Genomic DNA, 27,380 nt, shown 5'->3' on the forward strand with positions numbered 1-27,380 from the left:
CCAAAGAAGCATGAGGCCAGCCCCAAGTTAGTCGTCCAAGTCCCAAGTCCCGTAGGTATCTCTCACAGCGTCTCCTGTAGTAAGGAGCAGGGTGCTCAGGCTGTCCCCATGCCCAGGCCCTTCATTTGCCAAGAGGGGCGCCCCCATGGCTTCGCTCCTAATGTGCTCTTATCTTGCTGAGAGGGAAAACCGGGTCAGCCTCGCTCACCTAGTTTGTGCATTGAGCTCCCCCAACGCACCCGGAGCCCTTGGCGGCTGCAGGGCAGTCCCTCCGCAGAGGTGGGCTCACCCTCTGCCCCGCCCGCCCTCTCCCATGCCTGGGGGACAGTGGCCAAGGACTCCATCCCAGCCGGAGATGAGCGGGGAGAATCGCTGCTAGTCCTCCCGCTGGGAGCCAGAGTGTGGAGGGGATAGGTGATTAACACTTTGTTGGGGGAGAGTTCCTGGGTCAATCCGGGGCCCGAGGGTTGTGGAATTATTTGCTGAACAGCCACCGAGGGTCAAGGCAGGAGTTCACCGCCGCACGCGCCCGCCTGCCGGCGCGCGCACCCACCACTGTCCCCCGCCGGCCGCCTTTCCCGCCTCTCTGTCTCCTCGCAGATGAGGCGCCAGAGAAGGCGCGTCCCGGAGCCGGGCTCCTGCGTTCCGGGAAGGAAAACCCGGCGGCGGGGCCATCTTGGGAAGGAAAGAAGCCATGAGCCAAGACCTTGACCCAAGAGAAGGCCGAGGGCGCGAAGAGGCCAGGGGAGAAACCGGCAGGCGCCCTGCGAGCAAACCCGACGCCGCCGACCGGGAGGGCGGCTGGCTCCGCGGGCCAGGGCGTAGCCCGGGGAATGCGCGCGAGCCCGTCTAGTTAGTCGGGGCGCGCTTCCTGGAGGAGGAGGAGGAGGCCGGAGCATCAGGATGAATGGAGGGGGCGGGGCAGCCGGCGGGCTTGGCCTGCGTAGGCCCCTTGCCGAGAGGACGGGGCGGGCGCCCACTGCACGCACGCATAAAGCCGCCGCCGGGGAAACCTTCCTGCGACCCGCCGCAGCTTCACAACTCCCTGGGTCCCCGGCCCCATCGAGCTTCTTCCCAGAAACTTCCCAGCCCCACCCAGTACCTAACCCGGCGACGCCTGGGCGGGCGCGCAGGCCCGAAGGAGCCCAGTCTACACGTTCTGGCTAAGTCGCTGCTGGTTCCTAGGAGCAGCCCGCCCGGGGTTGACGGGAGCGCGGGTAAGGGCGCGGGGCGGGCAGACGGGACCCTGCCCTCGGCCACCCTCGTGCCGGGGCGGGGCGTATGAGCGGCATTAGGACCCAGGCGCGGCGCGGGGGTGTGTCGCCGGCTCCCGCCGCTGGCCCGCCGGAGACTCCAAGCTTGAGGTCCCGAAGCACCGGGTGAGGAGCCCAGGCGTGCGCGCGTGTGTGCAGCCGTCCGGCAGCCCGTCGCCGGGGCTATGGCCGCGGCCACCAGGCGCATGTTCCATCTCCAGCCGTGCGGTGGGTGCCTGAGGCCGCGGGCGGGGCGGGGGCGCGGCGGGAAGGCCGTCCGGTCTCCGAGGCAAAGGCGTGCTAGGAGGGGACGCGGAGCCGTCGGGGCACGGGGAAGAACGCAGATGCCGCAGACCTTCAAGGCCCGCCGGCATGGTGGCCGAGAGGGTCGTGGGGGCTTCCCGGCGGGCGCGGGTGGGGGAACCCGGGGGTGAGTTTGGCCGCTAGCAAGTGGGAGTCCGGGTGGGTACGCAGTCGGTGGAGGGAGGCCCAGGGACGCCTTTGTGGGTACTGCGCGCTTGATCAATGCTCGGCTATAGCCATCTTTAAATCCTTAACAATTTTTGAGCCATTGAGGTAGCCGGTGGAGGAGTAGGGGCTTGGAATTGGGCGAGGCGGAGCTGTGGGGTCCCCAACACCCCGCGCTGGGCTCTGCAGAGCCGGACACGCTGCCGCCTCGGAAAGCCCCGCTTTGCGTTCTGCCCGGACACCTTCCCGCCCCTGGCGCTGCGAGGAAGCCTCCCACTCTTAGGGGTCCCCGGACCTCAGACTGTCCCCTGCGCGGCCACAGCAGTCTCTCCCCCCTGGCTCTGACACCTGAGGGCCAGCCCTGGGTTTGTACGACTATTTACTTGCACGTGGGGCGCGCGGGATGAGACTAGGGTGTGCACCATGCCCATTCTTTTCAGACCGTCGTCTCCCTCGTCCTCTGTCCATCCCTGCGGGCCTCGGATACTAGCTTTACTGCCTACCCCCCCCCCCCCCCCCTCCTGGATGCAGCCCAGGCTCCCGCCTCGCGCGTCCGTCCGTCCGCATCCTGCCCCCGACCCGCAGGGTCCCGAGTCTGGAGGCGCTTTCCTCTCGTGCACCGGCACCTCCTGTCGCTTCCTTCCGGGCACAGTGCGACACAAACAGCCGGACTATCCGGGGCCCGGCGCGGGGAGCGCGCACAGCGCCCCCCTCCCCCCGCATCTCCCTTGAGGACCAACGGCTCCGCCTCCTAAGAGGCCTGGGACGTGGGTGGCACAGGGTGGCGCCCAACGGAGGAGGCCGTTGCCGGGTCCTCCCCCGGTAACCCCGGGGGCGTGAGGCTGGGGGCGACTGCACGTGTGATGGGTGTTGGTGGCCCCAGGGACCTACGGGAGAGTGAAAGGCACGATGTTCCTCCTGGAAGAGGGCCCCAGCCCAGGTGCTGGGCTTGGCAGCTGAGCAGCGAGAGACGGAAGCCGCGGGCTACTACAGGGAGGGTGGAGGGACGGCCCCTTCCCTCCAGCACTGGCGGCCGGTGCGGAATTCTACAGCCACCGAATCAATCCTTCAGTACTTCACCGGGTACTGTTAATAACTCCGGGAGAAAACATGCTGAGAACGCCTCCCCTCCTGCGCCCTCTCCTGCCTGGGCAGCCCCTATCTGACAGGCTGAAGAAAACAGGCTTGGCTTCCTCCGACTCCTCAACGGGCCCCTCCCTAGTACTGTTCCCTGCTCCTTTTTCTCCCAGGTTGACCTGGTTGGGTCCCTGAAAAGGGTAAGAAGGAGTCAGCAGGGTTGGTGTGGAGTGGGACGCAGATGGACACGGGAGACTCTCCAGGGCTGGTCCATGGAGCTGGTGACAGTTCTTTGGCTTCCCTTGCAGAAGGCTCTTCCGGCATGTCTCAGAATGGATACCTTGAGGATGCAGGTGAGTGCCTTTCAGGTGTGGGTGTGTGTCTGTAGAAAGCTTCTTGGTCAGAAGTCTCTAGGGGACCCAGTCCATCCACCTGGGGAGCCACAGCATTGGCCACCTGTCTGTCGTCCTCTGCTGGTGCTGGGGTGCTTTTGAATCCTCCCCTCCGGGAGGCTGTGATGTGATCAGAGGGGCAGCTGACACTGCTCTGGACACTGGCGGGTCTCTAGTGGTTCTCTGGTCCTGGGAGGGCAGGTTGCTCCCTCTCCTGGCCTATGTGGACCATCTGGTGATTTCCCATGGTTCACTATTACAACGCCCTGCTTATCTTAGCAGCCTAGGCCAAGTGTTGTGGATACCCACATCCCTGAGTCCCTGCCCAGTTCTGTGAGGGAGGGGCTGCCATTGTCCCTCTAAAGAAATGTAACCTCTCTGTGCATCAGCTTTGCCTGCTGGCCCCAGTCTAGCTTGCCCCTCCACATGTCCCTGGGCTGGCTCCATGCTGCCTCTCCTCTGCCCAGACCAGGAGCTGGCCTGACCATCCGAGGGGTGTTTAGTGGGACAGTACTTGGACAGAGTGGTGATGTGCTCTTACCCAGGGACCCCAGGGCATGGAGACTGTGTGTTCCAGGATGCTGACAGGCAGATTAGGTTTGTGGCTGGGCTATAGGATGGAAATGGGGACATGGCATCCCAGGAGCCTTGCAGGGGCTTGGTAGTGTCAGCTGGGCAGGTCCTACGTAGAGCCCAGGGTAGAGGAGAAGGGGACAGGGTGAGGGCAGCACTGGAGAACAGTGGATGCTGGTGGGGGTGACAGAGGGGAGGCTGGGGCAGGTTGGGGCTGGGGGAACCAGGTAGTCTAAGCAAAGCAGGCCTAGAATGGGGAGGAAGGAGTTTTTCATGGATGTGAGCTCCGTGACAAAAGTGAGAAGGACATCTCTTGACCTAATAGCTCTTCCAGGGCTTTGGTTGCAGTGCAGACCTGGGGCAGGGGTCACTAGTCCATGGGCACCTTGATGGGGGAAGCCTAGTGCCTCCTGCCTAGAAAGAGCCCAGGCTGAGCACAGGACACTGGCCTGGGATGTGCAGAGGAAACCAGCGGGCGGGAGTGGAAGTGAGTCAGGGTGAGTCACTGCCTGGCAGGTGTAGGCGTGCTGCTGACCCTTCCCTGTCCCTGCACAGGTGTTTGTCAGGCATTGGTGGGGTCTGGCCTACAAGGGCCTCTTTCCTGGGAGCACCCACAAGTGGCAAGCCATAGGGGACCCATAGGACAGTCAGGAAGAAGTGCTGGCTGGGCCAAGAGTGAGGCAGGTCCCTAGGAAGACTTGCCAGAGGAGGAGGGGTCCATCAAGCCCTGAAGAAGGCCCTCCAGGAGGGAAGCCCTTGGCTCAGAGGACAGGAGCTGGCATGCCTGTGGTGCTGGCCAACTGACCAGAGGAGTGAGAGATCGAGGTGGGGAGTGGGGCAGGGCCCAAGGGGCCAGGGGTAGCAGTGTTGGCTCAGACTAGGATTCCTGAGGCTGTAGGAAGCCCCGCCAGGAATCAGGGAAGATTGGAACATACGCATGTTACCAGGAAGCCTTCCTGTAGGAGTGGGGCCTGTGCTGTGGGGCAGTTATAGGAACTGAGAGGCAGACCAAGAGAAAGGGACAGCAGGGTCTGTGCTCTGGGAGTCCCAAGTCTCCATGACGGGAGTCCCAAGGCGCCACGACATACCCCTCCGTGGCTGGAAGCCCAAGATGAGGCCTCGTTCTGGGGGTCCCATCCCCTGTCAGTCCCTGGGTGTATTTTCCTGGTTCTCTTGCTTCCTGGGCCTTGTCTGATGTCTGGACCAGGTCTCTCAGCCGTGATACTTCGCCCCACACACCCTCCCCATGACGAGGAGCTCTCAGACCCTGTGCCAATGAGGCAAGGAGATGTGCAGGTCCGGATATTGCAGTGGCTCTGGCTTCCCTTGGGTCCCATCTGGGGAGCCAGGAAGGTCTGGGTCTTATAACTTGGAGGTTCTGCGAGGGCAGGGGCCAGGCACCTTAACCATGTCGTTGTACCACATGCCTGGCCCAAAGTTTGTGGAATAAATATATTATCCTCTAGCTGAAGGATATGCGTGGGTCAGAACAGTGCAGGGCCCTGGTCCCTGCAGCTGAAGAATGCTGGAGAAAGTTGTCGGGTGGGGGCTGCGAGCCAGCTGCCGTCCTCTGAGTGGTGCTGGGCCAGGACTAGATATTCTGCCTCCCTCGGCCTGAGGCTTCTTGCTGGCCTAGGAGCCTCCCTCACCACTCACCTAGAGGGTGCTGCCTGGAACAGCCCAGGGGCCCCTGCTCCTTGGGCTTGGTGTCCCTCCCTCCAGTGTGTGGCACTGACGACCAAGCCCCCTTGGGGGGTCTCTCTCGGTGGTGGTTGGGTCTCCAGGCTACCTCAAGTGTGACACTGATGATGCCTCTGAAACCCGTGAGGAGAGCCTGGGGGACGAGGCCTTCGACACGGTCAACTCCTCCATCGTGTCTGGCGAGAGCATCCGTTTTTTTGTCAACGTCAACCTCGAGGTGCAGCCCACCCAGGCTGGTATGGGGGTTGTAGCAGGGACAGGCTGCGGGGAGGGCAGGGGACTGGGGACTGGCCAGGAATGGCCCCCATCCACCAAGAGAGACCTGAAGAGGTAAGGCACCCTGAGCCCTCCCGCTTTTCTCTAGCCGAGAGTGAGTCACCTGGTGGCTGTGGACTTCTACACACCTCCCGCAAGGTGAGTGGCTTATCTGCAGGACAGGAGACATTTGGTCCTGGGCCACTAGACAGGGTGGAGGTGGCTGCTTCCCTGAGATAGCTCACGCTGCTCCCCTCTCACACTAGCCAGAGGCCTGGCTGCTGGGGCCAGCCATGCTGGGTTGTCCCTCCCGGAATGGGGTGTTGATCCTAGTGGGCAGGGGCAGTCCGAGACCACCACAGAGGAGGGGCCCGGGCAGGGAAGTGCGTCTCACTCCTGGGCCTGTGTGGTTCTGTGCTTGGGGTCCCCATAGTACCTGAAGTTAAAGAACTTTGAGGAAGAGATCCGCGCGCACCGGGACCTAGACGGCTTCCTGGCACGGGCCAGCATCATCCTGAACGAGACGGCCACCTCACTGGACGACGTGCTGCGGGCCATGCTGTGCCGTTTAGCCCATGACCCCCACAATACTGAGCCTGACTGCAACTTGGACCTGCTCATGGCCATGCTCTTCACTGATGCCGGGGCCCCCACGGAGGGGAAGGGTAAGGCCCGTCTCCTTGTCTGGGTGGGGAGGTCATGGAGGGGGGTTGGCCGACCTTCCTGTTCCCCTGCACCCTGTTTTTAGTCCATGTGCTGTCGGATACCATCCAAGGGGTCACTGCCACGGTCACAGGGGTGCAATACCAGCAGTCATGGCTCTGCATCATGTGAGTTGCCAGGCCACCACATTTGGCCTCCCCATGTGTCACACTGGAGCTAGGCATCCCGTGTCCCTGCAGAGGCTGGCCCACCCAGTTTGAGGGGAGAGGGTGGGAGCACTCCATCCCATTTGGTCTTTTTTCTTCCTAACGGAGGTCATGGGGGGTCAAAGTTGGGGGCTCTGGGTGCGGGGAGCCCCAGCTCCCAATGGTGGCAACTGTGTGCTGTGTGCCCTTCCCTGTCCCTGCCAGCTGTACCTCCAAGGCCCTACTGAAGCGGCACGTGTGCATTAGCCGCCTGGTTCGCCCGCAGAACTGGGGGGAGAATTCCTGTGAGGTGCGGTTCGTCATCCTGGTGCTGGCCCCACCCAAGATGGTGAGGAGGGGTCCTGGGGTGGCTCCATTTCCTGGGGAGGAGGGTTCCAGGTTACCCTGCCCTCTTCTTGGGGGCATGTCTTCCATGTGCTGGAGGACCCCATAGTCCTGGCCTCTGAAGTCCTCATCCTCACCCTGTCCTTTCTTCTCTGCCCTACTGGATGCTTTATCTGAAGCATCCTTGTTAGGTGCTTATCAAGCCCTAATTTCCCCAGAAGTTGACCAGAAGGTTGTATTTCCTTCCCAACTGAAAAGAGATCCTTTAAAAATTATTATTACTCAGACATAGGGACCCTTCTTTGGCCTGCCCTGACCCTAATGCTTCTTCTAGTTGGCTGACTATGATTTGCTGGCCAAGGATCCCCACTCCTTCCTGGGTCATACACCGCCTGGTCAGGGGCATCTTACTTTTGTGGGGGCTGAAGCTGATACAATTTGGAGAGTCTTCTTTTAAGGAAATGGATTTAAAAATCATGAATAGAAAATGGCTAGGGCCCCTCTCCAGGCCTGGGAAGGGCCTTAACACTTAAGCTTCCATTAGCTTCTTGATGGTTCTGCCCCTGCCTCTGGCACAGACTCATGGCTTGGCATGGTCCCCTGCCCGGGCTTTCTCTAGGCAAAGGGGTGCTGAAGGAATGTCCTTCCCAGGGATTTTGTAGACATGCTGTGAGCCTCCCTGAATGTTACAGGGCCGGTAAGAGAGGCAGGGCATTTAGGGCAGTGGGCAGCTCGTGGTCAGAGGGAGTGACAGCTGGCAAGGTGGCCAGAACGGTGGAAGGGGAGCAGTATCCCGAGGCCTGAGTGGCTAGACTGGTGTGTTGGGACAGACCAACCAGCCTGACAGCTGGCTCCTCTGGGGGAGAAGGAGCCTGTTCTAAACCTAACAGAACAGCATAGTGTGTGTGGTACGGCCCCGGGACTATTGCTTAGGGCAGCACAAAAGGGCCGACACTGCTCCCAGGGGACCTAGGTTGGGGAGGTCAGACAGCTTGCCATGATGGAGGCTGGACACTGAGTTCATGGACACGGTTGACCTTGGCCAGGCGAGAGGGAGAAGCCCCAAGGGGCCTGGAACCCCTCTGAAAATCAGATAAACCAGCAGGTGAAATGTAGCTGGATAAACGTTTTTCTCCATCAATGTGATTTCCTTATCCACAATTACACAGATTTGTATTCCTTAGGACAAGACTAATGCCTGAGTTTCTAAGAAAAAAACTAGATTGATGGCAGTTGTAGAGATGTGCTGAGTTGGTGGAATTGTGGCAGGGTCCACTAATGCTGGAACTTTGGGAAACAAAACCCGCTACCAGCCACAGACAGAGCGCCTGCGTGTGCTCGGGACATCCATGCACAGCAAGGGTGGGGCACGGTGCCCTCTGCACTACATGATTCTCCCATCCTGCACCCCCAGAAAAGCACCAAGACGGCGACAGAGGTGGGGCGCACGTTCGCCACCATGTTCTTGGACATCACCTTCCGCCAGAAGCTCCTGAAGACCCGCACGGAGGAAGAATTCAAGGAGGCCCTGGTACATCAGAGACAGCTGCTCACCATGGTGAGCCAGTGTCCTACTGCCAGCACAAGGGGTTACCACGTGAGCTCCATCTGCACCCACAGAGCCTTGCAGGTACAGGGGCCAGGTGGGCCTGGGTGGGTGGCGAGGGGCACGGGCTGCAACACTAACAGGTACTCTCTCCTCTTCCCCAGCCCCCACAGCACAAGGACTTTCTCCCTGTGGGGAAGGGCATCTGGGAGGACATAGCCCGCAGGTTCCCCATGTACCCCCTCGACTTCACTGATGGTAAGTGGCCCCGTGGCCCCGCTAGAGCTCAGCCTGTGGCTCAGACCTCAGGACAACACATGTGCCTGTCCTGTATCCCCAGCATACCCTCTCTCCCGTCCTCCATTCCTAGGCATTATTGGGAAAAACAAGGCTGTGGGCAAATACATCACCACCACCCTGTTCCTCTACTTCGCCTGCCTTCTGCCTACGATCGCTTTTGGGTCCCTCAATGATGAGAACACAAATGGGGCCATTGGTGAGGGCCTGGAGGCTGATGGGGGTGTGCTGGGCGGGGCCCCGGACTTCCATGTCCATCTGACCTCCCCACTTCCTCAGATGTGCAGAAGACGGTGGCCGGGCAGAGCATTGGAGGCCTCTTGTACGCGCTCTTCTCCGGGCAGCCGCTGGTAGTGCTGCTGACAACCGCGCCCCTGGCCCTCTACATCCACGGTGCAGTGGGGGCTGCGGTGGGGAGATGGTTCCTGAGGTCCCTGGCCCCAGTTCAGCCCTGACTGCCCACCCCTGTCCTGCTGCCTGCAGTGATTCGTGGCATCTGTGACGACTACGATCTGGACTTCAACACCTTCTATGCGTGGACGGGCCTGTGGAACAGTTTCTTCCTTGCGCTTTATGCTCTCTTCAACCTTAGCCTGGTCATGAGTCTCTTCAAGAGGTGACAGGGCCTTCCCTGAGCTGCTGGGACCCTCAAGCAGGAGGGAGACCAAGGCCAGGGATCTGGGTCAGCCTGCATGCCAGCCTATGAGGCCCTGTAGCCCTAGAGTGGATGGGGTGCCCCTACCGTATCACTGCCTCACGGGGAAAGCCTGGGACCCTGGTCTTCTTTGTGGCAGGAGGAGGCAGGTGGCCGTGCCGAGGCTCAGGGAAGCCTCCCCTGCCACACAACTCACCCCCATCTTATGAGGCATATCACCCCCCTGGCAGGTCGACGGAGGAGATCATTGCCTTGTTCATTTCCATCACATTCGTGCTGGATGCTGTCAAGGGCATGGTCAAAAGTGAGTGCACCTGAGGCAGGGAGACCTGAGTTGAGATAGGGGCTACAGGCTGTGGCTGGGCAGCAAAGAAGCATACAAGCTAAGGTTGCTGCCATGGTCCACAGTACTCTGGGGAGCTGTAACCACCAGACAGCAGCAGCCCCATGTGCTGGACAGTGACAGGACTGCCCCAGGCAGGATCAGAGGCAATGGGCCAGGTGTGATGTGCTGTCAGAGATGGAGCAGAGGGACAATGGCAGGGTGTGGGGTTGGTAGTTGGACGGGCAGGTTGATAGGGTCCTGGCTGACAGAGAAAGCCAGCTCCCTGCTACGCCCCCCCACTCCTCCCCCTAGAAGCCCCTTCTCCCCTCAGGGCCCCTCCACCCCACATCCAGTGGGAAGCTGGGCCCCAGAGCCCAGATGGCTGAGGCCTGTTGGCCTGTATCCATAGTCTTCCAGAAGTACTACAATGGCCACAACCTTGGGAACTACTACGCAGATAGCCCTTCCTTGGTGAGCCTGCTAGGTGTCAACAGCAGCCTCCACACTGCCCTCAACACCAGCCTCCTGTCCAGCCCGCCAGAGCTGACCTCTGTGGACACCCGTGCTACCGAGCACCCAAGCCGGGAGACCGCCGTGCTCAGCCTCCTTATCATGCTGGGCACGCTCTGGCTGAGCTACACCCTCTACCAGTTCAAGAAGAGGTAAGGGGGGCCTAGGGGTGAGGGGAAGGGGGCATGTCCCCAGGCCACACTGATACACCTGCCTGCATCCCCAGCCCCTACCTGCACCCCTGCATGCGTGAGATCCTGTCAGACTGTGCCCTGCCCATCTCAGTGCTCACCTTCTCCCTCATCTGCTCCTATGGCTTCCGAGAAATTAAGAGTGAGTTGGGACCGGGCTGGGGATGGGTGGGGTTGCTCCTGAGGAGCTGCAGGCTTGACAGGGGCCTGTACTCTGCTGCAGTGAGCAAGTTCCGCTACAACCCCAGCGAGAGCCTGTTTGAGATAGCCGAGATGCACTCGCTGTCCCTCAGGGCCATCGGCAGCGCTATGGGCCTCGGCTTCCTGCTGTCCATGCTCTTCTTCATCGAGCAGAACCTAGTGGCTGCCTTGGCTAATGCACCAGAGAACAGGTTTGCAGGGCTGGGTGGGGAGGGGTGAGTTTGTGCTAAACCTCCAAGGGGACAGTGGGGCTCCGTCCACATGTGCCCCTGTCTGCTGCAGGCTGGTGAAGGGCACTGCCTACCACTGGGACCTCCTGCTGGTCGCCATCATCAACACTGGGCTGTCTCTGTTTGGGATGCCCTGGATCCACGCTGCCTACCCCCACTCCCCGTTGCATGTGCGGGCACTGGCTTTGGTGGAAGAGCGTGTGGAGAATGGGCACATTTATGAGACGTGAGTGTCCGCGTAGCCCCTGAGGCAAGAGTCATGTGGACCCTGAGGTGGGGGTAGCCCCGGGCCACATGTGACCTAGGGAGGGGTGTGGCTCAGGGGACAAGGGCCCAGAAGTAACCTAACCCAGGAACCATGTGTGACCTGAGGTGGGACGTGGCCCCATGGACCAGGGCCAGAGGTGATCGTGCTCTGGGCCCACGCAGGATTGTGAATGTGAAGGAGACACGGCTGACCACCCTCGGCGCCAGCGTCCTGGTGGGCTTCTCCCTCCTGCTGCTGCCTTTCCCGCTGCAGTGGATCCCCAAGCCTGTGCTCTACGGGCTCTTCCTCTATATCGCGCTCACCTCCATTGACGGCAACCAGCTCTTCGAGCGCATGGCCCTGCTGCTCAAGGACCAGGTGAGGCCCCGACGGCAAGGGGTGTGGGTGGGGGATATGGCTCCAGATCTGCCCACACCTGGTCCCTGCCGCCCACAGACCTCGTACCCACCCACCCACTACATCCGGAGGGTGCCCCAGCGGAAGATCCACTACTTCACAGGCCTGCAGGTCCTGCAGCTGCTGCTGCTCTGTGCCTTTGGCATGAGCACCCTGCCCTACATGAAGATGATCTTTCCCCTCATCATGATTGCCATGATCCCCATCCGGTACGGGAGGGCGGACAGCGGGCAGGAGGGGCCCGGCTAGGTGGGAGAGTGGGTGGGCTGGGGTGGGGTGGGTGTCCTCTGCCTTCTCTCTGACCCGACGCTTGTCTTCCTCGTGTTCCCCCTCCCTTGCAGCTACAACCTGCTGCCCCGAATCATTGAAGCCAAATACTTGGATGCCATGGACGCAGAGCACTGAGGCCCTGACTGGCAGGCCCTGGCCACACCCTGTTCACCCTTTGCCCCTAGGTCCTCCCAGCTGGCTCTGTGGCTGTGGATGGGGAGGTGTGGGTGTCTTTTGGGGTGTTGCTCTGTGCTGCACCCCCTCACAGCTGGCCCAACAGGCTAGGGGGTCTGGGAATTGTGGGGGTTCTGTGGTGTGTGCCCACCTCTCTCCCTTTAGCCTTTTGCTTTGGGTCAAGAACACTGCTCAGGGCAGCTTCTGCCCAGGGTGGGACTAAGCAGGACGGATTTTCTTTTGATAAAAGAGTCAGATGCCTGAAAGAGAAGCCATTTCCTTGATTGTGTAAGGAACTCGGTGTATGCACATTAGAGAATAAAGCTCCTGTTTCTATGCTTCTATGTGCCGCCTCCATCCCTGCTGCCCCGCCCAACCCTAGCTTCTGAAGGCCACCTGAGGGCCCTGGAGAGGGGGAGACCCTCCTAGGGGAAGTGGAAAGGGACCAATTTTTGTTGCGTGCCACCTGTGGGCTGTCACTTCCAACCCCATACAGTGAACGTTGGCCCAACAGGGAAACGTGGAAGCCCCAGGAGGCCTCTGCACTGCCATGCTGCCAGGAACCTGCAGGGGAAGTGCACTGGGAACAGCATGTGCAAGGGTCCTGAGAGGACTTGGGGCCAGGGAAGAGCCACGGCTGGTGAAGAGATCAACAGGGCTGACAGTGACGGGCCTTGACTCTGAGGCAACTACAGAGCAGCCGGACAGATTCAGGCGCATGTAGGTCAGAGCAGCATTTTTTTTTTTTTCCTTTTTCTCCCCAAAGCCCCGCGGTACATAGTTGTATATTCTTCGTTGTGGGTCCTTCTAGTTGTGGCATGTGGGACGCTGCCTCAGCGTGGTTTGATGAGCAGTGCCATGTCCACGCCCAGGATTCGAACCAACGAAACCCTGGGCCGCCTGCAGCGGAGCGCGCGAACTTAACCACTCGGCCACAGGGCCAGCCCCAGAGCAGCAGTTTTGAACTATCCTGTCTGTTGGGTGAATCCTAGATTTTATATGTAGTGGGCTTGGGGTGGGGCAGGGGCTGCACCATGCACCAGGCTGGTGACAGTGGGGATGGAGGGGAGTGGAAGAATCCAGATGGCAGGACATTGGGATTGGTTTGATGGCATGGAGGTGGCATGTTTCTGGCTTGGTCATTTGGTAGTTGGCCAGGCTCCATGACAGTGGCAGCAGGGAATAGAGATCTGGGGCTCAGGGGAGCACCCATGTGTACCAGGGAGCAGCAGCCTTGGGAGACGGAGTACCTAGCTCACAGACACCCCATCATATCCCCTTACAGGACTTTGGCTTGACAAATACACCACAGACTAAGGGAGCAGATGAGAGAAGATATCTGCTACATCTCAAACCAAAAAGGAACTAATATCTTGATACACAAAGAATTACTGCAGATTAACAAAGAGACAGTGACTCCAATAGAAAAGAGGCAAAGGCTGAGAAGAGGCGGGAGAGGGAGCCAAAAACAATAGCAGGAATGACAGGAGATACTCAAACCCCTTGGTTACCTGAGAAATGCAACCCTGCAGTGAGACGGCACCTTCCATTTTGCAGACTGGCAAAACTCAGTCTACCAATGCTGGCTGGACGGCAGAGTGGCGATATGGGAGCCCTCGTGCACTGATGGGGGCAGTGGAGACGGGGGCGCAATGAAGACACCTCACCCTTCCCCCGAGCAGTTCTCCTGGGCAGGCAGAGTTGGGTACATTCTGTGCTGTTTGTGGGGATGGGCAGCTAAAAGTTTAAGAAGGGAGACAGGAAGTGTACTGTGGGCCCAGGATAGCACTCTAGCGAAGGAGCCAAGCAGCAAACGGAGGAATGCCCTGCCCCAAGCCCCATGGACCCACCCCGCCCTTGTGGCATGCGGTCCTTCTTTGGGGCCCCCTTCCCAGTAGCCTGAGTGTTCCCTGCAGGTGGCAGCGTATCCAGAATCAACAGGCAAGCAGCAGGCAGGCCCCCAGCACCCCACGTCTGATCCCCAGCCAGACATCACCCACCACCAAGGAGACAACTCAGAGGTGGCTGCGCTCGGCCACCGGCATTTCCTGGGGAAACAACCCAGCTGGGCCTCGCAGGCAAGAGAGGGGCAAAGGAATGAAGTTCTGTCCTCACCCACGCGCTCTGACGCAGTTTAGGGGAGGAAACAACAGTCAAACCCAGGCCCTGAGCCATGTTGCCAGGACAAAGGAGCAGTGGCTGGAGGGGATGTTCTCCAGAGCTGCGTGTGAGTGCAGCAGCCTGGGAGTGACGCATCAGCACTGAGGACGCCCCCACCCCACCCTCAACCTGCTGTGCACAACAGGCTTTTCCGAATGTCCTCAGGGTTGGGCACCGTCTAATTACCAGAGAAACACTGGCAGGAAAGGCAAGGGAGCTGCCCCGGGTCCCCAAAGTCCCTCCCAGGGAACAGCTTCACCAGGGCATAGTGAGGGTCTGGGGCAGCTGAGCTGGGCCTCCTGAGGGGCTGGGAGGCCCCAGGCTGAACCATAGCATGACAACCCAACTGAGGTCAAGGACTCTATCCCCTCTATCATAAAAATGAACTTGGGGGGCCGGCCCCGTGGCTGAGTGGTTGAGTTCGCACGCTGCACTTCAGCGGCCCAGGGTTTCCATGGTTCGGATCCCTGGCACCGCCTGTCAGGCCACGCTGAGGTGGCATCCCAAATGGCACAACCAGAGGCACTCACAACTAGAATATACAACTATGTACTGGGGGGCTTTGGGGAGAAGAAGGAGAAAAAAAAAAAGATTGGCAACAGCTGTTAACTCAGGTGCCAATCTTTAAAAAAAAAAAAAGGAACTTGGCATTATAATCAGAAGCCAACATTGTAGCTGCTCTCACGTATACTGGAATAAAGCCAAAGCGCTCAACATCACACACTGCCCGCCCCCCAACCCAGCGAACATCATGGAGGCCAGCTGGGCAGTGGCGTCACTCGCTGGCTGGGTGGACAGCACAGATCTGGCATGGAAAAGGTCAGCCCACGACCTGACACTTGAAGAATAAAGGAAAGAGGATGTAATATTCCAGCTAGCAAGGGCACGCAAACACCCTCACCACAGCGCTGCCCATGTCCCGCCCCAGCCCTCCTCCCCCACCTGAGAGGCTTCCTGTTCCTGCCAAAGGGGACTCAGCAGACAGACACCTGCCCGGGGCCGGTTTCGAAGCAGACATATCCAGTTTATTTGGAAGCCAGTGCCTTCCAGAATTTTTATCTGCTGCATTTAAAAAACATGTAACGCTGTTTGTGTGGTTCTTCCCCAAACCCGCAATCCCACCCAGACCAGTTCTAACATCCAAGGTCCTTTCAGGATCCCAGGCCTGGAGGCTGTAGGAGAAACCACTGAATCCCCAAGGGCAAGAGAATGATGTCCCTTGGCCAAAGTTTCTCTGAGCAGAGCCAGCTGCTCCTCCAGATACGGCTGGTGAGGCTGTCTCAACACCCCCAGGAAGTGGGACCCTGAAGGAAGTACTTGGAGGGGTGCCAGCCTGATGGAGGAAGTTTCAGGCTAGCCCTCCCCGGACCCTTGGCCATCATCACTGGCCCCAGGGGGAGTCAGGCTGCCAAAGTATTTTTGCAGCTCGAGCAGGGCCCGGAAACGATGGGAGATGGTGTTCTTCTCAGCCTTGGGCATCTCTGCGTACCTAAGGGGCAACAGAGAAAAGGGAGCCCAGATTCAGGGAGGGTATGTACCCCCCACCCCCTCCTAGAGCCCAAAGCTCAAGGAGTCTCCAAGAAAGGAGAGCAGGGCCACCAGCTCTTGGAGGCTAGAGTTAATTCTTTAGAAATCGGACAGGGTTTTAAATTCCCCTGTAGGTAGGAACCCGTATTAATGAGTGCGGAAGGATATTAAACTTGCTCTAGTGTGTACAAAAATCGTTAAGGGAAGCTGGGGACGGGGGATGAGCTGCGTGTTTGATCAGCTTTGTCATCTGTTGACAGGAAGCAGTGGGGCCTGACAGAACAAACACAGCAGTCTCCTCTAATGTGCTGGGGGGGAGTTTGGGGGGGGCAGTGTGGGACAGCTGGCCAGTGGCCCGTCTTCCACATCAGGACTCCAGTGAGGTGAGAATCCCACACTGCAGTTGTGGGCTTCAGATCTGTGCTGTCCAATATGTGGCCGCTAGCCATATGTGGTTATTTAAAGTTAAATCAATTATAATTGAATAAAAATCACCTCAGTTCCTCAGTGGCCCTAGCCACATTTTAATTGCTCCACAGCCACATGTGGCTAGTGGCTACTGGATTGGACAGTGCACATATAGAACATTTGTGTCACCAAAGAGCATTCTTAGTGCGCTTTCATGTTGTCCTCAGCCCCGTCTGGCTATTGTGAGGCCTCAAGCCACACTCCCCACAGGCCCTTCAAGCCTGGAAAACCTGACTCCTATAATGGCCAACGCATCCTTTGTAAATAAGCGGGGGTAGGGAGAATAATGTGGAATCCTGAGGACACCTGGAGGTTTAATGTAGTGCCCACCAAAGGCTGCAAAAGTGTTAACATTTTTCCAAACTAGATGGGGGAGTCAGAAGACCATCCCACAAAACTGTCAGGTTTCTACATGACAAGCCAAGGTCAGAGAAGGGAAGCCACTGAAGTCACACAGCTGCTCTGCGGTGAGCTGGAGCCTGAGAGCCCAGGACTCCCAGCTACGCCCGGCTGCCCCCGCACCGTGAACCGGGCCACCCAGATTCCTTGCATCCACCCCAGCAGAGCTGCCTTTGGCTGGAATGGCACCCTCAGAGCTGCCCCCACCCATAGCTGCGTGCCTGCACTTGGGCGGGGCCCTGACCCAACCCAGATCACAGCTATCCCAACCCCATACCCCCAGAGGAAACTGGGGCTCCTTACGTCTGCTCGTATCCATCAGGCTGAAAGCAGGGATCCCAGCCAAAGTCCCGGCAGCCTCGGGGCACCACGATCCGGCCCTGCCAGAGGAAAGGGGGGACAGATGTGTCACTGGGTGTGGAGGAGACGCACTAGGAGGAGGGCAGTCGCCAGTTTTAGTTTGGTTAGTTCATGAATTTGGTTAAACCCTATTTACTCAAAATATATGGTTTCAAGGGGTCCACAGTGCCTGCAAACATTTGCTGAATACGTAAGTAAAACAGAGCAAGACAGCTCTCCCACCGCATACAGGGAGGAGCTATGTGCTTGATCGGCCCACCGATGCCCTTGGGGCCACCTTCCCTCTCTACAGCTTTGACAAACTGTGACCTCATGGAAGAAGTTAACTTTGAAAAACTGACAGAAAACATTTTCTCCTAATGGGAAGTCGAGGACCCTGAACTTTGCAGACAAACCCTACGCCTGCTATTACTACCACATTTCTGAAAATACAAAGGAGGTTCTAACAATTAAGTGAAATAATATAATAGAAATTATTTAGCACAATGTTCAACACAGAAATGAACTCAATAAATACTGGCTGTAATAGGCAAATTCCAACAGGAAAATGTTACAAACAGCACAAATCATAGTCTAGTGTCATGAAGTGTCATGTTGCCGTGAAAACAAACAAAAAATAACAATAATTTAAAAAATATAAGAGAGGCAGTAGAGGATGGGAATCAGCCACATATATGCCAGGTCATTCAGACCAAAGGCAAATTCTGCTAGAGGGGAGCTGTGTGACCGAAGCCCATTACTGAAACACTCTGAACCTCACACAAATGTTTTCTGAACACCTACAGTGGGGCAGGCAGTGTTCTCAGCACTGGGGTCACAGCAGGCCTAGCCTTGCCCTCATAGAAACAGACATTACACTAGTAAACAAATTAATGATTACCAAATGCAAAGTGCCCGGAAGGGAACAAACAGGGAGCTGGGCTCAAGAATAACAGGATGGAGGGACTTCGATGGGGAGCCGAGAGAAGGCCTCAGTGAGGAGGGGACACTTTGGCCACATAAAGGGCTAGAGCAAGAACATTCCAGGTGGAGAACACGGCTGCTGCCAAGGTCACGAGATGGTAAAGGACTTGGTATATGCGTTGCTGAAAGGATAACGTGGTTGGGGCTTAGAGCACAGGTGAGAACAGAACAAGCAACAGCAAGGCCACTCAGGTAAAGTGGGAACTGGCAAGCAACAGAGTACATGCAGCAGCCAAGGCGGGGGAGACAACACGGAATGGTGGGGACTGCAGTGACCAGGTCCTGTCAGCAGGGCAGCTGCTGCTCAGTCACTGTGCAGGAAGTTGGACCAGTGGTTGTTCAAGCTTGACTTTTGAAATAACATTTCTGTGAAAGTAGCAGACTAACTACAACTAATTTTTAAAAATTTTATCAGGCAATATGATCCAGCAACCCCACTTCTGGGTATAACCAAAAGAACTGAAAACAGGATCTCGAAGAGATATTTGCACACCCATGTTGATAGCAGCATTATTCACAACAGCCAAAATGTGGAAGTAATCTAAATGTCCATCAACAGATAAATGGATAAAGAAAATGTGGTATATACGTACAATGGAGTATGATTCAGCCTTAAAAAAGGAAGCTCTGTCATATGCCACAACATGGATGAACCTTGAGGACGTTATGCTAAATGAAATAAGCAAGCGACAAAAAGTCAAATACTGCAGGATTCCACTCACATGAGGTGTCTGAAATAGGCAAACTCTTAGAAACAGAAAGTAGAAGGGTGGTTGCCAGGTGCTGGGGGCGGGGGCAAGGAGACTCGTGTGATAGGTATAGTTTCAATTTGGCAAGATGAAAAACTCCCAGAGATCTGCTCCACAACAATGTGCATACAGTCAACACTACTGTACTGGACACGTAAAAAGAGTAAAGATGGTAATGTTTATGTTGTGCGTTTTTTTGTTTTTTTTTTTTTCTTTTTCTCCCCAAAGCCCCCGGTACATAGTTGTATATTCTTCGTTGTGGGTCCTTCTAGTTGTGGCATGTGGGATGCTGCCTCAGCGTGGTTTGATGAGCAGTGCCATGTCCGCCCCCAGGATTCGAACCAACGAAACACTGGGCCGCCTGCAGCGGAGTACACGAACTTAACCACTCGGCCACGGGGCCAGCCCCATGTTGTGCGTTTTTTACCACACACAAAATCTACCCAGGCAGGGCTGTGGACAGCCCCCAGAGGAGCTCCAAGGTAGGGCTTTGTGGGCCAGGGTGGGAGTCTGGATTTTTATCCTGAGCAGAAGGGACTAAGCAGAGGAGTGATGTGCCAGAAGGCACACTCCTGCCACAAGGAGAGAATGGATGTGCTGTGGGGGGAGCAGGCCAGCCCAGAGGGTGGTCTGAACCCTGTGAGCAGCAGCAGAACTTGAGTCTGATATGCAGGCACCGGGGTGTTGAAGGGCAGCCGGGGAAGCACTGAGTTGAGGCAAGAAGTAAGATTTATATGAACACAAGAAGTTGGAAAGGTTGTGTGATATTCAAAGGAAGCTGTCGCCTCAGCAGCTGAATAAGGAGATTCAAGCTTGGAGAAGTCTGAGCTGTAGATGCAGCTTTGGGAGTTGTCACCTTTGGTTTCTACATCTTAGGAGGGCATCTGATTTTGCAAGATGAAAAGTTCTAGAGATTTGTTGCACAACAATGTGCATATAGTTAACACTACTGTACTGTACACTTAATAAGAAGGGACATTCCACATCCTTAGGTGGGCACACAGTGCAGAGCTCTGGGGGTACAGGCCTCAACAGCTGTGATCCGCGGTGTGTTTCCCTGAACCAGCCTCAGGGGTCAAACAGGTTTCCGGATTGACAGCACGTCTACTTGTGGTGCCCAGGAGAGCCTCTGTGCAAAACCCTGGGAACTAACTCTGGCCACAAGCGCCCTTCCCACTACCATCCTGCAGAAGATCCTGCAGAAGGCGCAGAAGACCCTGTGCCTTAGGCTCGAGTCGCAGCGCCCTCTGGCGGCATGCATGGGAACAAGCGTGGGTACGCACCGAGGTCCGGCCCCGGAACAGGCGCACCGGCTGGCTCGGGTCCCCGGTGCTCAGCGCGAACGTGCAGAGTGCGTAGGCAGACTTGTCCTCGAAGCCGGCCAGGAGCTGGTGGAGACCTGCGGGCGGGTACAGTGAGGGTTCAGGGCAGTCTGTGCTGCCCAGCCCCCACGACCCCGGATGGGGGGCACCAAATTGGGGGGGTGGGGTGGGGTGCGCATACACAGGTCATCAAATAGGCTTTGCGCTGATAACCCTGGAAGTTGGATGCTGGGGACGTGGGGTTCATTACCCTGTTCTACCATTGTACATGTTTGAAATGTTCCATAAAATAAAGTGCTTTTAGAAGCACCTAAAGAGGAAACATTTTGGCCTGCAACTATGGGTGACAGCGTACACGTTGCTGGGTCCCAGGAAGGACAACCGGCCAGCCCCCAGGCCGGGCCAGGCTCTGGCTGAGGCAAGGACAGGAAGCCCTCAGTAAGCCGAGTTCCTCTCAGAGAGCCAGAAAAAACTACAGCCCCTCTGTCCTTCAAATTCACAGCTCCCACCACCCCTCCCCCATCCACTCCTCCCACACCTCAGCCAGCTCCCTGGAGGACGCCGGTGTGTGGGGAAGCTGTGAGCTGCAGGTTATTGATGGGGAAACTGAGGTGATCAGGGGCTCCACGGTGGGGAGTGGAACCTGAAATTTCCAGTTACTAGTTGGGGCCTCTCCCCTGGAACCCCCAGATTCTCAATTCCCAACAGATCTAAAGGAAGAAACAAATGGGGATAATACCTTCAGGTTTTAACTTCTCCAGAAACCACTTTCTGCAAGAGAAATACAGGTGAATCAGGCACCAGCAGCGCTTGGATCTTCCTACCACCTTCTTCTCCGGGCTGCATCCCCAGGGATGAGAGCCCGGGGACAGCCAAGGGGACATGATAAAGAACGTCTCAACTCAAAATGAAGAGAAGGGGCTGGCTCGTGGCTGAGTGGTTAAGTTCGTGTGCTCTGCTTCAGTGGCCCAGGGTTTCACCGGTTCAGATCCTGGGCACGGACATGGCACCGTTCATCAAGCCATGCTGAGGCGGCATCCCACATGCCACAACTAGAAGGACCCACAACTAAAAATACACAACTATGTACCAGGGGGCTTTGGGGAGAAAAAGCAAAAAATAAAATCTTAAAAAAAAATGAAGAGAAATAATTCAATAGGAAAAATGAAATGGAGGCAAACTGGCAATGCACAGAAGAATCAATAAACCAGTGAAGGCTTCGACCTCACTGGTAATTAGGGAAATGCAAATTAAAAGCAGATGTGATAACATTTCACACTCCCCACGCTGCAGAATATGAAACACCATAATACACAGTGCTGGTGAGAATATAGAGCAATGTGCACTGTAAGGACAAGTGTATATGGGTGGATTGCCTTGGTAAGTAAATTGGCAACCCCAAAGTTAAAGATATACGTATTCAACACCCAGCGACAGCACTTCTGTGCATTCGCCCTCCAAGCCCAGGGAGGGGTATTCAAATTGAGGTATTTGTACCCAAGAGATACACAAAGACCTTCTCAGGGGGTCCAGGGTACTGGGTAGTTTAAAAAAATCCATTCTCAGATCTCAACTTCCTTATTTCCTCTTTCCTGAAATTGATCTGCCTATAATGTACCTCTCCGACCAGTGGGTTCCCCTTGCCCATCTCCACTTACACAATTACATTCTCACACTTTACAAAAGAAAAGGCAGGCCTCTTCCTGATCCCTAATCCTTCCTCAGGACAATCTGAAATATTGGTGTTGATGCCAAGACACTGAATGACCGGCAATATCAGGTAACCAATCATTTCGAAGTTTAGGCGAGTTTCTGGGCAGGGCCCTAAAAGGGGATGGGGGAGCACTCACATGTAGGGTCCGGGCAGGCCCCCGAGGGCATTGAAGCACAGACAGGTGTCCTCCACCAGTACCGGCCCCTGCACCTGCAGCACAAGGACATGCAGCCCTGAGACCTGCAACTAGTAGAAGGCCCCGCCCCCACCCCGAATTCCCAGGCCACCCAGACAAGGGCCAGACCCACAGCTAGCTGGGATCTGCAGAAGCAGCAGCAGATAGAGGTCCATCTGCTACAGGGTACAGCCCTTGGCTAATCTCTTATCTTAATTTTAGAGACAAGGACACCAAAGCCCTTCGCAGGGTGTAAACCTTGCTCCAGGCACAGCAACAGGAGAGCTGGGATTCATACCTGGGCAGCCTGACTTTGCATAAAATGCTCCTTCTCAGTTCCACAGAGATAGGTGAGTGCAGATGTAGATGTGTGCATATCGTATTGTAGATTGTGTGTGAGAATGTATTGGCTGGAATGAATAGCTCTGAAAATCAGGGAGAGAGAAGTGTGTGTGTGTGTGTGTGTGTGTGTGTGTGTGTGTGTGTGTGTGTGTGTTGGTCAGCAGGAATACTATGCAGTCAAGGGTGAGCAAGGTAGTATTCCAGGGCTAACATGAACTGACTCCAGCCTAGCTAGGCCTGGGTAGGTCTTGAAGTCATGACAAACTGTGCTCACCCTATTGCTCTCTGCCCACCCCAACAAGCACAGGCCCCAGGAGCCACCAGGACAAGAGGAGCGAGTATGGGAACACATGCGCACAGAACAAGCACCTGGCGAGCCGCCTCTCGACACTTCTGTGTGGAAATCTCATCCGGCTCTCCCTGGTACTCTGGCACTTATTAAGGAAAACAGACACACACAGAGTCAGGTCGTGTGGAGACAGAGAAATCGAACCATCTTTTAAAAATAAAAAAAAACAGAGACATACGGTCAATTTTCTGTGCCACCAAAGTGCAAGGAAGCTTATCTCCTAGAATCTGAATGACCTGTTCCAAAATGAAAGAACACCTGTCACCATTTGTTATGGACTCCCCATTACTACACAAACTGTCAGCTACCTTTCTTTTCAGATAACTCTCTTGCCAGTCCCCTCAAGCTTCCCCTCAAGAAAGGCCCTTGAGCTTCACCCTAGCAGGTCAGTTCCCCCATCTCCTCACTCTATCCCTCCTACTTCAGGTCTCTGTTCATGCCAAACCCCCCATCAGGAACACTCTCTTCCCTTCTCAGTGCTTCCAGAAACCCTACCCGTCCTCCGAGGTTAGGAAGTTTCTATCAGGGGTTACCCAGAATCCTGATTCAGGAGGCCTGTGAGCTTGGATAGGAAAAAATACCTCTTTATTTTCACTAACCCCTGGCTGAAATTTTGCAGCTCTTTCCATTGTAAAATTAGAAAACAAACCAAAACAGCATTAGTACCTCCTGTGACCTTTAAATCTATTAAAACTACACATAGGGGTGGCCCGGTGGCCCAGCGGTTAAGTGCGCACGTTCTGCTTCAGCAGCCTGGGGTTCACAGGTTCAGATCCCGGGTGCCGACATGGGACCACCTGGCAAGCCATGCTGTGGTAGGCGTCCCACATACAAAGTAGAGGAAGAAGGGCACGTATGTTAGCTCAGGGCCAGTCTTCCTCCAAAAAAGAAAAAGAAAAAAACCCCTACAGATGTTGTTATACTCCATTCATTACAGTTGCAGCAGATATCTCAAAATACCATTTACAATCCTACTTTAAAATTATGGTAATTACACACTAATAGATTGAACCCTTTAATGCATTAATAAAGAATATGTAACTAGTTCACAAATATTTGTAATATTTTGAGAATTGTACTTCAATAAAATCAATTTCCTTTGTAATTCTATGTTATTTTGTACATTTAAAAGTATTTTCCTGAGAAAGGGTCCATAGGCTTCATCAGTCTGCCAATGGTTACTATGGGAATGAAGAGTTAAGACTCTCTCTTCTAGGCTAACTTCAAGTCCGTCTTCTCCAGTGACCCTCCTCTGGCCATTCCAGTCCCTTCTTTGAACGTGGGAGGGCCTCCTCCTCAACCAGAGGCAGAGATGGGCTTGGGAACTGGCACCCACCATCCTGCATGGGGCTCTGTTCAGGGTGGCACTGCCTGTCTGCCTGACTAGTCTGGCCTCAGGATTCCAAGCCTGTTATCAGCACAGCGCTCTGGCACCTGAGAAGTTCACCCTGTACTGGCACAGGCATGCCATGGATCCCTTTGCTGTGGACAAACGAAGGGTCCCCTAATGACTGCACCCCACTGATCTGCCTCAGCCATATCTATTGGGTGTCATCATGATTCCTCACACATGACCCACCTCTTTGGCCACAGCGGGGTCTGGATCAGCTCCAGACGGCTGTCGGAGTACCGGTTTGAGGTCTAGCTTAATGGGTGACCTTTGCGACAGGCGCTAAGCACCCCGCCATTCCTTCGCCGCACGCAGCCCCTAAGCCCACAAGCTCTGTGCCCGGATCTGTCAAAGCCTTTTTTCTATCAAGGCCAACCCCAGGTTATACACACAGGGCCGTCCCACTCCGTGAGGCCCAACCTCTTCCACACACGCAGGTCCAACCCATCCCTCTCAGCCCCACGCTCCGTTCTCCCCGCGTGCTTCCGTCCGCCTGGAAGCCCCTTCTCCACCCTAACCCCAGCCGGCCTTGCCACATGCTACCCCTAGCCGCCTCCTGGTCGCCCTCCCACACCCTCCCGGCACCTCTTCCAGCTTCTTGGCGTTCCCCGTGACAAATACGATCTCTTTGCCGGCCAAGGAGGCCGCCATGGTGAGACCCGGACACCAGGCAGACACACCGGAAGCTCCTTTGCCTCGAGTCGCAAGCACTTCCGGCTGGCGGCGGAAGGGGGCGGCTTGGATTCCGGCCGAGGGTCTCCAGTCCGGCGGCGTGGGGATCCTGCTGCACGGCTGCGACGGGTCGCGCTCAGCTTCCCCACTCAGACCCCTGGGGAGCATAGCGCCCGTTTTCTGGAGGAGCAGCCTGCGGCGCCGAGCGCTAGAAGGGAGGAAAATGGCGCGGCTCCCCTGCGCCCGAATTGCTAGGGTCTTCCCAAGACTGCAGGCTGAGTACGCCGAGACCCGTCCCTCCCGCCAAGGGACCCTCTCTTCAAGCACCGGAAGAGACCATTCCAACCACCCGCCCTACCCCCGCTGTCGCCCCTCTCTGGGACGGGGGCCCCGAGGGAAGCAAAGAACCCCCTTGTCCCTACACGGAGGCCCGCGATCAGCTGCACGCCCATGTTCTGGGCGATTCGCCTGCTCTGCGGGCAACTCCAAGGTCTCTCAGAACTGTTGTTTCCTACTGGGCAAGGGCTCCCAAGCCTGTGTCTTTTTGCTGACCTCACCTTCGGTCCCGCTTCCTTAGTTCTCTTTCCCCACCAGCTCTGATCTCTTGACTGTGATTTTAGACTTGGCATCGCCTAAAGCAAGCCCGGTCTTTTCATCCATCTCCCAGGCTCCGGACTTCAATATTTCAACTCCCTCATTCCCTCATCCCTCCAGCCTCTCAAATCCATCATCCCTTGTCCGTATCCACCATCTCAGCCAGATCTTTGCATCCCGAACACGGTGAAGAGTAGAAAATGCTCTAGCAGACCCACCTGTGCAACAGGCCTTGATCAACTGCTGACACCCTCATTGGGCAAGCCACCTGTCTCCCTCCTCCAGGGACTCAGCAACCAAGGGTTAAAAGCAAAGGAGATTTAGGGCCAGCTCTACTCCTGGTGTGGCTAGTCTTGTCAGAGGAGTAGCAGAAGTCTGGAGGTCTATCAGTGCCTCGATGAGTTATTTTGCTTAATGTTACTGACCTCTGATAATCTTGATGAATTTTTTTAGACCCCAGAATTTGTCCTCAGAGAACATCCAGAAATTTCAAGCTCTCTAAAAACCTTTCTCAGTGACCTTAGATAATGGGAGTATTGCACAGGCATTACTGTGTCCTGGGGCAGGTTCTGAAGTTTCCTGTTCAGTGACCTTTCCACGATGCTGTTTGTGAGGTTCCTTGGAGTTGATCTGGGAAGTAGTGGGTTAGGTTCAGGGAGCGGGTAGCCCTCCCTGTTTCATGTCTTCCTTCTTCATGAAATCATCTGTAGGGAGGTGGAGGGTCAGAGGAGGTAGCCCTCAGCAAAGCTGACCTGGCTGTTGAAAGCTTCAGCGACAGCCTTAGGCTAGGCAGCTTGCGACAGGCTGGGTATAGGCAGCTGGTGTTCCACAGACAAGTATCAAATGCTATGGCCAGTGCAAGGACCCTGGGTGCCCTGGATGCTGAGAGAGCTACCTAGGTTGGGGAGGCTGATCAGTCACCCAGCAAACTGTGGGAGCCCACAAAGGGTTATTAAACAGGGAGTATTGTGAATGTATGTTTGTTTTAGATAGACCACACTCTAAATCTGAAGGCCTTGGGGGAAGGGAGGAGATAGGTGAATACCCAAAATTGTATGCAAAAGTTTGTGTATGTATGATCTTTAGTCAGGCCTGTTGGTTGCAAGTGACAGAATCCTCTTCAGGCAACAACAGAACGACAACAAAAATGTTTGATTGGTTTGCTTAACTGATGAGCCAACATATAAAGAGATAGTGAAGTTGTAGTTGCTCTGAACAAAAAGGAAGGGGATTATATTAGTCATGCATTCATTAAATAGACTATGCTAGAATTAAAATAAGTAAGTTTTTATCCCCTTTAGCAAGGTCTACGACAGGAAATCTCTGGAAGTGCACTCCCCTCAATTGTGGGGAAAACCCAGTTAGGCGAAGAAGGGTGATTCTTGCCCTCAAAGGAGCTTGTCAGGTCCTATCGGCTCTACCTCTGAAATAGTTCTTGAATCAGTCCTCTCCTCTCAACCCTAACTGCTACTGTCATGAATCCAGCCCTATTCTGTTCTTTTTCTTTTGGGGGAAGATCAGCCCTGAGCTAACATCTGCCACCAATCCTCTTTTTGCTGAGGAAGACTGGCCCTGAGCTAACATCCGTGCCCATCTTGCTCTACTTTATATGTGGGACGCCTACCACGGCATGGCTTGCCAAGCGGTGCCATGTCCGCACCCGGGATCCGAACCTGCAAACCCTGGGCCGCTGAAGCAGAACGTGTGCACTTAACTACTGCGCCACTGGGCTGGCCCCTCTATTCTGTTCTTTCTTAAACCAGGGCAGCAGCTCTCTCACTGTTGTTCTCCCTGCTATATTCCACCCCCTCCAGTCTGTCCACAAACCTTAAGTGACATACTTGGGGTCCAGGACTCTGAGAACTCCATATGAAAGCTATAAAAATGATGTAAACTGTTTGAGGCAGCAAGGAAGAGTTATCTCTAATGACAGTTTTTTGTTTTACCCTTCCAGACAACATTCTGTGCACGTGCAAATTAAGCAGAAAAATGTATAAAGTCTTAATTTTTACTCTTTTTTTGCTGAGGAAGATTCACCCTGAGCTAACATCTGTTGCCAATTTTCCTCTATTTTGTATGTGGGTTGCCACCACAGCGTGGCCACTGATGTGTGCCTAGGAATCAAACCTAGGCCACCGAACTGGAGCACACCAAACTTAACCACACCAAACACCCCAAACTTAACCACACCAAACACCCCAAACTTAACCACACCAAACAC

At 55.7% G+C, this 27,380-nt stretch overlaps 2 protein-coding genes across 17 annotated transcripts; one reads left to right on the top strand and one right to left on the bottom strand.

Moving 5' to 3' along the window:
- The first annotated feature begins 783 nt into the window (after positions 1–783).
- Positions 784–12,319, top strand: SLC4A11 (solute carrier family 4 member 11). 15 transcript variants are annotated; one of them, XM_046679859.1, is made up of 21 exons: positions 1,127–1,217; positions 2,972–2,998; positions 3,107–3,151; positions 5,548–5,700; positions 5,829–5,878; positions 6,153–6,384; positions 6,468–6,549; positions 6,793–6,916; positions 8,327–8,542; positions 8,623–8,716; positions 8,829–8,954; positions 9,035–9,148; positions 9,239–9,371; positions 9,641–9,714; positions 10,145–10,397; positions 10,472–10,578; positions 10,660–10,828; positions 10,884–11,093; positions 11,297–11,492; positions 11,571–11,740; positions 11,873–12,319. In XM_046679859.1, exons 3-21 carry the CDS (start codon positions 3,121–3,123, stop codon positions 11,934–11,936), a joined length of 2,598 nt encoding a protein of 865 aa, XP_046535815.1. In that variant the 5' UTR covers positions 1,127–1,217; positions 2,972–2,998; positions 3,107–3,120; the 3' UTR covers positions 11,937–12,319. The 15 variants fall into 15 exon arrangements, with proteins under 15 accessions (XP_046535806.1, XP_046535809.1, XP_046535807.1 ...); XM_046679858.1 differs by lacking the exon at positions 1,127–1,217 and adding an exon at positions 1,261–1,481; XM_046679860.1 differs by lacking the exon at positions 1,127–1,217 and adding an exon at positions 2,712–2,804.
- A 2,819-nt stretch (positions 12,320–15,138) lies between these two features.
- On the bottom strand, positions 15,139–24,590 carry ITPA (inosine triphosphatase). 2 transcript variants are annotated; one of them, XM_046680098.1, is made up of 9 exons: positions 24,479–24,580; positions 24,083–24,121; positions 22,682–22,739; positions 22,524–22,588; positions 21,774–21,847; positions 20,663–20,694; positions 19,885–20,000; positions 16,833–16,909; positions 15,139–15,624 (listed from the first exon to the last, which is right to left on the bottom strand). In XM_046680098.1, the coding sequence occupies exons 1-9, from the start codon at positions 24,542–24,544 to the stop codon at positions 15,489–15,491; spliced, it is 663 nt and encodes a 220-aa protein (XP_046536054.1). In that variant the 5' UTR covers positions 24,545–24,580; the 3' UTR covers positions 15,139–15,488. The 2 variants fall into 2 exon arrangements, with proteins under 2 accessions (XP_046536054.1, XP_046536056.1); XM_046680100.1 differs by lacking the exon at positions 24,083–24,121 and having other exon boundaries at positions 24,479–24,590.
- Positions 24,591–27,380: the final 2,790 nt, after the last annotated feature.

This window comes from Equus quagga, chromosome 12 (assembly GCF_021613505.1).
Source record: "Equus quagga isolate Etosha38 chromosome 12, UCLA_HA_Equagga_1.0, whole genome shotgun sequence".
Taxonomy (NCBI): domain Eukaryota; kingdom Metazoa; phylum Chordata; class Mammalia; order Perissodactyla; family Equidae; genus Equus; species Equus quagga.

Excerpts from the sequence above, each read along its gene's own strand:
- SLC4A11 (XM_046679850.1), top strand. The coding sequence starts at position 908 with ATGGAGGGGGCGGGGCAGCCGGCGGGCTTGGCCTGCGTAGGCCCCTTG. Across the intron at positions 8,955-9,034 it reads GAACACAAATGGGGCCATTG|ATGTGCAGAAGACGGTGGCC; the intron begins GTGAGGGCCTGG and ends CCACTTCCTCAG. Across the intron at positions 9,149-9,238 it reads CCTGGCCCTCTACATCCACG|TGATTCGTGGCATCTGTGAC; the intron begins GTGCAGTGGGGG and ends TGCTGCCTGCAG.
- ITPA (XM_046680098.1), bottom strand. The coding sequence starts at position 24,544 with ATGGCGGCCTCCTTGGCCGGCAAAGAGATCGTATTTGTCACGGGGAAC. Across the intron at positions 22,740-24,082 it reads ACCCCGCTGTGGCCAAAGAG|GTCATTCAGATTCTAGGAGA; the intron begins GTGGGTCATGTG and ends ATTTTGGAACAG. Across the intron at positions 21,848-22,523 it reads GTCGAGAGGCGGCTCGCCAG|GTGCAGGGGCCGGTACTGGT; the intron begins GTGCTTGTTCTG and ends CTTGTGCTGCAG.